General features: G+C 45.3%; 1 protein-coding gene across 1 annotated transcript in view; it reads right to left on the bottom strand.

Moving 5' to 3' along the window:
- Positions 1-2,457: 2,457 nt before the first annotated feature.
- Positions 2,458-9,602, bottom strand: part of BACE1 (beta-secretase 1) — a 30,443-nt gene continuing 23,298 nt past the window's right edge. Inside the window, exons 4-9 of the mRNA XM_017523376.2 lie at positions 8,588-8,725; positions 7,771-7,905; positions 6,515-6,616; positions 5,710-5,859; positions 5,293-5,464; positions 2,458-4,610 (exon numbers count right to left, since the gene is read on the bottom strand). Of these exons, the coding sequence (XP_017378865.1) occupies positions 4,369-4,610; positions 5,293-5,464; positions 5,710-5,859; positions 6,515-6,616; positions 7,771-7,905; positions 8,588-8,725 (939 nt within the window). The 3' untranslated portion in view covers positions 2,458-4,368. The remainder of the gene's footprint in view (positions 4,611-5,292; positions 5,465-5,709; positions 5,860-6,514; positions 6,617-7,770; positions 7,906-8,587; positions 8,726-9,602) is intronic.

The raw sequence follows: 9,602 nt of genomic DNA on the forward strand, positions 1-9,602 counted from the left end.
AAATGTAAGTATGAATATTATGCAGAAACTGTCTGTTCCCCTCAACTTGCAATTCCTTTGGGGGATGCAGATTGTAGGGAAGATGATGCGTAGTTTGACCTTGAAATTATGATATCCCTGCCCAGAGCTGTTTTCAAATACAATATAAAAACCACATAGGAAGCTGCTGTTGCTCTAAGGCCATCCTGCTTTGGTTTGGCTCAGTCTCTCGTCCATTTTCTTAAGGCTCATGTATGCAGATTTGAAGCCTGGTGCTCACCCACTGTCCAACCAGATGCCTTGCTTACCGAAAGCCTACAGAAGCCTCAGTATTGTTTTAGCCACTCTACTCCAAATGGATAAAATGAGACTCCGATTGGGGAAAAAAAAGTAACCCTGGTAGTTTGACTTCTTACCGAATATTTTACTGTGTTAACACTCATTATTTATACAGACATTAGGTTTACAGAATATTCTGTTTTACATCACCAAAATTCACAGTCCGAGAATAACAACATAACCAGGTTCCAATCCCTTCATGCACCCCAGAAGCTTCTGTCCACCCTATTTTCTGCATAGAAATTAGCGCGACCCACAGGTAAACCCCCTGGCTTGGTTCCTAATCAAGCTCTGACAGGCCAACATTGTGGAGTCCTAACCCTTTCCCATTCACTTCTGGTCTCCTTGTCTAGCTAACTCCCTCCCCCCGAAGGTTAAGGCAGCTGGCTCACAACCAAGTTGTTTGGTGACCTTGGGTGAGCTCCAGACAGGCACTGGGGTGAGGAGATGTCTGTGCAGAATTACTTATGGAAAGATCTTGGGATGCTGGATTTTAATTTTTAAAGCAAGAAGTTATGGGGGACATGTTTCCTGTCCTGGGAAAAATGGAGACCAAAGTGATATTAAGAAAGTAGTTTGGATTTCAAGTTTATAAATCACTTGTTCTGTGGGAAGCTATCAGGAACTAGATCATTTTCCACCTCTGCTTATTGTACTTCTTAATGTTAGATTTTATACCTGGGAAAGCTGTGACTCTATTAGAGCTTTGAATCTTTTCCTGTCCTTTTATCTTTACTCCTACAGGGAATGGCTTCAGCTCCCTTCTCTTTTAGAATTAAACAAGTAAAAACTAAGCAGTTTTTTTTTTTTTTTTTTTTAATAACTGGCTCCAGGGAAAGACATTATTATATTACCAACAGCTGAATTTTTTTTTTTTTCCATTCTGGGACCTACTAGCAATACATGTCAGGGTAGCAAAGACTTTTCCTTTCAGACCCAACTAAATGATCTCTCTGCTTTTGATACTCTTTTCCTTCTTGGTCTTTCATCCTTGCCTGTCCACTCACAGATGGATTCTTTCTCAATACTCTTGCTTCACTTGCCCAGGTTTATTGACTAGCATCAGTTTAAGGAGCTGGACTTCCTGGGACCTCCTTGGCATCTTGTAGGGTGATTGGAGTGGCCCGAGCACTCAGCTCTTCAGAGGTCAGGTGACCCACTTTCTTTGGTTAATGAAATGTTACTGTCTCCAGGTTAGTAGCTGTCATGAACAGGAAAGATGGCAAAATGGAAGACCAGTTCCATTGTTCTTTTCGTTTAGGGGATTCATTTTTTATCTTGTAATCTTTTTTTTTTTTTTTTTTAAAGATGGGGTTTCTCCATGTTGGTCATGCTGGTCTCCAACTCCTGACCTCAGGTGATCCACCCACTTCAGCTTCCCAAAGTGCTGGGATTACAGGCGTGAGCCACCACGCCCAGGCTTTTATCTTGTAATTTTAAGATTTCCTCTCCTCTCAACTTTACAGCGGCCTTGGGCCACCTGCTGTATTTTTCAGTATCCCCTGAAAATTTAGAAATTAGAAATAAGTGTAAAGCACGTTGTTTATTTTCCAAAAAACCTTTGAAGCCAAAGGAGTAAAAAGAGACAAAAGGAAGGGGCTTAACTGCTTCCCAGTAAAAACTCTGGAAAGCCCACTCTAGCAGGAGGATAAGTGTTTTGGAGAGTTGTGCATGGGAGCGAGGGCCTCAGTGTTACTCTTTTTCTTGTTTAAGATCAGTCAGAAAGCAACACAAGTGTTGGCCACCCCTGTTCTCCCTTCTCCCTCTGTCCACTGGCCTGCAATAATAAAAGCCATGCAGACCAATGGGAAAGGCTGCAAACGCAGTGAGTGGAGAATGGGACAGTCATTTTTCAGTAGAGTTTAAAAATAGAGGTGTATAATACATATTTTTATAAGCAAGAAGCTGTTGGTAAGACTTTTTTTTTTTTTTTTTACACTTAGAGTTTATAGTTTTGGGGTAGGAAGGAAGTAACTGTTAAAAGAAAACAAAGTGCAATTTTTCTTTAAAAAAAAATAGGCTGATGGGACTTGCTATTAAAGGGGTTGAGTTTTATGCCCTGCACAGGGCTGGAAAAAAGCCGGTTTTTCCCAACATAAGTAGAAATTACTAAGCAGAATGTGGCATTTCACTTCATGGTAGCAGTTCTGGAAGTTTATTTACACAGTAAGTTCCAAGCTAGAAGCAGACAGTCTCCAGTCTTCCTGTCAGGCTCTGTAGTTACGGGGTGTTCCCAGTCAGCCAAAGCAGCACCAAGTGCAGTGGGAATGAAGAGAACCCAGATAAAAAACTGACTCAGTATTCTTGTTTTATTGGTTTATGGCTTGCGGGCAGCTGGCTGAGGCCAGGAACTCCAGAGGCCCTCCTTGTAGTTCCCTCTCCCTTATCAGGTAATTCCACACTTGGCAGGTCCCATACCTGGAAGCAGCGTGTTGACCAGATAGGAGTAGGATGAAGTGGGTATACCAGGAAAACCCAGCTCTTCCCACTGACACTTGGTATTGTAGTTTACTATGCTAGAACTGATAAGGAGGTAATGAACTTGGTCCCCACTACCTAGCCCAAGAACCAGCCTGGGTACCCACGTACCATTAGAAGTGGGGAGGGGAGAGCAGGATAGGGGAAAAAGATGGCCTTCATGAAGGAGCTTTTGTGGTGAAGGACATAAGGAAGCCCTGAGGCTGCCATCCTTTCTCCAGGCAGCCTTGATACTGAAGGCAATGATGTTAGAGCCAGAAAGCACTGTTCTTCTCATACTCTTAGTATAATACTAGTGCCACTGTGTGATGCTTTAGTCAAATAAATGGAGGGGCCATTAGAGAGGGTAGGAAGGCAATGAAACCACTCTGTATTATGTAAAGATCTTGCCACTTCTTACAGCATAATAGGAAAAAATCCAGGCAGGAATTATAGGGCAACAGCTGTTGAATGAATCTTCAACATTATGCTTTTAAGGATTAGGTAGAAGAGGTCTCCTACCTATTCCTTTTAGCACCTCATCTGCAAAGCTCTAGAGGAAGATTTGGGGGAAAGAGTGAACCTGTAACCAGGAAGACAGAGCCCAGCGCTGCTCTATTCCAGTTGCTCTCCCCTAGGGCACCTGGAGCTTAGGGGGTTAGGATATTTCAGTGCTGCCTATCATATGTAGAATAAAGGGTTCAGGGTAGATACAAGTGAATCAAATATGGTAGAAATTCATGTGTTAAGTAGAACTTCTTAATGGGCACTTCATTTAAGAGAGCTAAAAAAGAGCTCTTTGGCTAGATAAGCCCTTCCCATCTCACATTTGGTCAGGCTGCAACCACAGAAAATAAAACATTGAAAACAACACCCATCTTATGAGATGGGATGCTATCTATCTTGGAGATGAGGTCTAAAACTGGGACTGGTGAATGGTTGTGTTTCTGCCTTTCTTAGCTTTGATCCCACTATTCCCTGTCTTTGTGCTCCCTCTCCTTCTCCTCTTTCCAACCACCCCCATTTGTATAAATATTCAATCTAGTTTTTTTTAATTCAAGAGGCAATCTTTGCACCAATGTTAGGCTTGTTTATATAGTCCTCCCTGTCTCTAAAGCAAACAGCAAACTGTGCATCCTGTCCTACTGACTTTGGCCAGCAGGGAAACAAGATTGGTCTCTTCTCTGCCAGGGTACCACAGGGACACATGCCAGGGTAGCCTGGGTGTGATGCCAGTACTCCTGAAACTAAGAAAAGAAGAATACTTTGGGTTGGAGAATTTAAAGGAATGGTGGACAAAGGTTCAGGGCTGAAGTTTCAAGCAGCAGAATTTCCCAACTTAAATTTGAGGTGACCAAGAGTATTCCCGCCACCAGAGTGCTTCTTTCTTCTCTTTTCTGTTTCCTACAAGTACAGTCCCTGGAACCCACCTTGCCAGCCTTTCCTTCTCCATCTAGGCAGAGGCATTTGGTGGGTGGGGAGGGTCCTGAGGTGCTCTGGCCACAGTTGCCATCTGTGTCTCCTATTTGTGACCAAAGTGAACCACGGAGGTGTGGTCCAGGGGAATCTCTTATCTTCTGCCCATGGGCCTCTTCACTTCAGCAGGGAGATGTCATCAGCAAAGTCATCATGCTGCTGGCGCAGGCAGCGGAGGCAGCGCCACTGACACACCATGAGGCAGAGTGGCAGCATGAAGAGGGCGCAGATGGCAGCCATGACATAGGCTATGGTCATGAGGGTTGACTCATCTGTCTGTGGAATGTTGTAGCCACAGTCTTCCATGTCCAGGGTGACAAAAGGGCCTTCCACCGCTGCCGTCCTGAACTCATCGTGCACTGGGGAGAGGGCAAATGTGAATGGACAGCTCTCATGGTCATAGAGTAGTTTGGGTTATATAACAAAAAGAACTTCCTGATAGACCCTGAAATTAGCCCCTGCAGAATCTATTCAGTATCCTTCCCCAGGAGATAATTAGGAGCAGGCCGGGAAGCCAGCACCAGGTAGAAGCCTGTCTTCCCTCCCAAGTCACTGAGACCAGCAGCCCTTCCTTGTGTACTCAGCCGGCAGGAGTGATAACTAAGTCAGTAGTCCTGAGTTGACCAAAAGCCAGCCCCTTGACCAAAAGCCACACCTAGTAAACTTACTTTCTGCTGCTGAAATCCAACTGCAAAATCCTGCCACCTTTCTGAAGTAGCATTCAACCTTGCCATGTGGCAGCTGACAGGGTCACTGTGGGCTCAGCCTGCTACCCTTGCATCAAGAGCTTCCCAAAATACCCAGGTAGCTCTTGATGCTCGGTTTCCAGCGGAGGTTACCAATCCAGGCGTTGGTCATTATGGCAGGCAGTACAAAAAAAGGACAAGCACTGACACTAGCTTTTGCAGAATTGTTGACTTGGGTTTAAGGCAACTGTTACTACACTCCCCTAAACTGACAGGGACTCAGGTATACTAACTGTTGGTTGACAAGGAAAATACAGAGAGACTGATCCCAAACCCTCAACCCTGGCACTCTCACCATGGCAAGCGCTGACAGCAAAGCCAATTCGTTTTCGGGCCCGATCAAAGACAACATAGAAGCCCTCCATGATAACAGCTCCCATAACAGTGCCCGTGGATGACTGTGAGATGGCAAACTTGTAACAGTCGTCTTGGGATGTAGCCACATCTTCCACTGGCCGCAGGTATTGCTAGGGGTAAGCAATCATAGAGTGAGTGTCTCCCTCACTCTCCTTCACCCCATCTCTGCCTTCTAGGCATCTGTGCCCTTCCCTTTGCCATCCCTGAGCTCTGACGCATTGGGTTTTCTAAGACCCCTTTACCACTGGATACTACTCATCTGTCTCCCAAGTTCTGGCAAGCCATGCCTGCTCACTGTCTCCCAGTATGTACTTTGCCCCTTTCTGAGATCCCACTGACTTCAGCTGGGACATACCTGTGGAAGGATGGTGATGCGGAAGGACTGATTGGTAACCTCACCCATTAGGTAGAGTGAGATGACTGGGAAAATGTTCCAAGGGGTGGTGCCTGCTTGCCAACACACCAGCTGCTCTCCTAGCCAGAAACCATCGGGGAACTTCTCCGTCTGTGTTGGCAAGAAGGAGATAACAAGGAAGAAAAGCCTCTTTATCATCTCGCCCCTCCCATGTTCAGATACATTAACTGGGCCGGTCCTTCATTTGCTTTTCCAGTGAAATATCCAAAGTGGGGAGGGGTCAACCAAAGGATTAGAAGAAGAGAGTTGGGGGTGTGATGTCAGACTTTTGTATCAGGGTCATGTGATAAGCAAAGTGACACCCATAAAAGGGTTTTTTTTTTTTTTTAAAACGGAGTCTCATTCTGTTGCCCAGGCTGGAGTACAGTGTCCTGATCTTGGCTCACTGCAACCTCCACCTCCGGGGTTCAAGTGATTCTCCTGTCTCAGCAACCACCACCCCAGTAGCCAGGATTACAGGCGTGCACCACCATGCCTGGTCAATTTTTGTACTTTTAGTAGGGACAGGGTTCCACCATGTTAGTCAGGCTGGTCTTGAACTCCTGACCTCGTGATCCACCCACCTCAATCTCCCAAAGTGCTGGTATTACAGGTGTGAGGCACTGCGCCCCACCAGGGGAAGAGTAAGAGCTCTGAGTAGAAGGGTCTGAGTGCAGACATCTTGGCTCTTGCTGAAGAACATGACTCTCACTGTCTCCCTCAGACACTGTACAAACTCTTTTACCCCCATCCTTAGTCCACTCACTGAGGAGGCTGCCTTGATGGATTTGACTGCAGCTTCAAACACTTTCTTGGGCAAACGAAGGTTGGTGGTGCCGCTGTCCACGATGCTCTTGTCATAGTTGTACTGAGGGAGAAGAGAGAGTCAAAAGGTTTTTGATGATGGGCTCTGGGCAGTAGGGGGTTACTGCTGGGGCCTTGGCTGGGCTGGCATCTTGGCTTTGGCTCCTCCTAAGTCTACCTCCTTAGACAAGTTAACCTCTGTGCCTCAGTTTCTTCATCTCTAAAGTGAGGATAAAAATAGTACCTACCTCAAATGGTTATTGTAAGGATTAAATAAATCAACAATTGAAAGCACTTAGAATTGTGCCCAACAGATGGACTGCACACAGTATTGTTTTTTTTTTTTTTTTTTTTTTTTGAGACATAGCTCTGTCACCCAGGATGGAGTGCAGTGGTGCAATCTCAGCTCACTGCAGCCTCTGCCTCCTGGGTTCAAATCATTGTCCTGCCTCAGTCTCCCAAGTAGCTGAGACGACAGATACCTGCCACCACATCTGGCTAATTTTTTTTGTATTTTCAGTAGAGATGGGGTTTCACCATGTTGGCCAGGCTAGTCTCAAACTCCTGACCTCAAATGATCTGCCCGACTCAGCCTCCTAAAGTGCTGGGATTATTACAGGCATGAGCCACTGCACCTGGCCGCTTTTAACTTTTCTTAGTACATTTATATCTCTTCTAATTTAACATACATAAGAATCTAGGGAAGGAAGACATAAATGGTTTAGTTACCTTTAATTGAGTACTGCCAAGCACAGATAAACACTATACATTATCTCTGATATTCTGGGAAAGTTATTTTTACCTGTTTTGCAGATAAGGAAACTGAAACACAGAATAGTAACTGGCCTAAGGGTACATAGGTAGTAGACATCAGAGCCAGATTCAGATCTGGTTCCCCCTGACTCCAAAGACAGACTCTTCATTCTATCACATGTCTTGCAAAAGACTTGCCCAAGGCTACGAAGCAAGGCAGTGACTAAAGTCCAGACGTCAGAACTATGTAGTTCCGTGGTTTTTTTCCACTACCAGTCCCTAGGCCCCAAAACTTAGGTCCTGCTGTGTGACCATTAAGCCCCTAACTATTCTAGGCTCAACTCCGAACCCTTTTGGCAGGTCCTATTACCTCTGCCTCATCCTCCCAACATCGTAACTAGAGCCTTCCTTCACACTGTATTGCCTACCGGCTCACATTCCCTGGGTCCCCCTTGGCTGTATTACCTCCTTGCAGTCCATTTTCAGATCCTGTCCATTGATCTCCACCCGTACAATGATCACCTCATAATACCACTCCCGCCGGATAGGTGTATACCAGAGACTGCCTGTGTACAGTGAGTGGTCGATACCTCCAATGATCTAGGGAAAAAAAGAGGCAGGTGCCCGTGTCCTGGCACAGAAGGCGAGTGAGTCCCCCAAGGACCAAGCAATAAGATCAGTGATTTCTTGGGGTGGCAAGGTCTTCTACAGGTTACCCTTTTCATCTTTCTGCTTCTAATCAAATCATGCCCAAAGTGATTTCTAGTTTGTTAAATGTGTTCAGGAAAAAAGACTTTCTAGGATTTTTAATTATTTGTTTCAGAATCATACAGCCCCTGATATAAAGTTAATTTAAATCTAAACTGCCATAATAAATGTTGAATGAATGGTTATTTGTTTCTATTACAAGTTATATTTTCTCTGCTTATTGGAGAACAATTTACCATGTTCTAATTAATTAATAAATAGACAAACTCCTTATATCTCTGCCTTCTGACCGTCGAAATGAGTAATTTTCATTCAACACGTCTTATTTTCATTTCCTTTGAAAATTTCCTAATTGCCTTCCTTTCCAAGTTTACCATAGATGCCTTGATTCCTTTCTGGAATAATGCAAAGAAGAAAAGAATAGAAAAATAAAGTGAGGGTAAGGAATATAAAGAGGTTCCTCTTGATTCTAAGTACTGGAGCCAAAACTGTGGTATAGCTTTCAGGGAGGGGGGCAGATGGCACCCATCTCTCTCCCAGTGCCAGGACTTCCCCTTTCTGAGAACCTACTCACCATGCTCCCTCCAACCGAGGCCAGCACTTCAGACTGGTTGAGGGGGAAGCCAGCGCCACAGAGCTGCAGGGAGAAGAGGTTGGGAACGTGGGTCTGCTTTACCAGGGAGTCGAAGAAAGGCTCCAGGGAGTCATCAGGCTTTGGCAGAAAGAGACAAGGAGTGAGTTCTCATATGGCCCTAAAGGACAGAGGCCAGCTGTCTAAACTGGAAGGCAAATTTGAAAGCTGGGGGGATGCTCTGTGGGAAAGACCATCTTAACACACTGAGATTTGACAGAGGGAGGATTAGCAAGAGCCTTGGCAATGCAAACAGGACAGTATTGATAGGTTCACAGATTTATAGATCTTTTTCTTTTTCTTTTTTGAGACAGACTGTCACTCTTGTTGCCCAGGCTGGAGTGCAATGGTGTGATCTTGGCTCACTGCAACCTCTACCTCCCAGGTGCAGGTGATTCTCATGCCTCAGCCTCCCGAGTAGCTGAGATTACAGACATGTGCTAACACACCTGGCTAATTTTTGTGTTTTTAGTAGAGATGGGATTTCATCATGTTGGTCAGGCTGGTTTTGAACTCCTGACCTCAGGTGATCCACCTGCCTTGGCCTCCCATAGTGCTGGGATTACAAACGTGAACTACCACGCCCAGCCAGATTCATATATCTTTCATCCCCATATCCCTAACCTGCTTTAGATTTATGGGGCCCTTTATTAAAGATCTTAGAGTGGCTGGGTGCAGTGGCTCACGCTTGTAATCCCAGCACTTTGGGAGATGGAGGTGGGCGGATCACCTGAGGTCAGGAGTTCAAGACCCGCCTGGCTAACATGGTAAAACCCCGTTTCTACTAAAAATACAAAAAAAATAAGCCAGGCCTTGTGGCGGATGCCTGTAATCCCAGCTACTTGGGAGGCTGAGGCAGGAGAGTCGCTTGAACCTGGGAGGCAGAGGTTTTGCAGTGACCCAAGTTCATACCATTGCACTCCAGCTTGGGCAACATGAGCGAAACTCCATCTCAAAA

This window comes from Cebus imitator, unplaced genomic scaffold (assembly GCF_001604975.1).
Source record: "Cebus imitator isolate Cc_AM_T3 unplaced genomic scaffold, Cebus_imitator-1.0 Scaffold28, whole genome shotgun sequence".
Taxonomy (NCBI): domain Eukaryota; kingdom Metazoa; phylum Chordata; class Mammalia; order Primates; family Cebidae; genus Cebus; species Cebus imitator.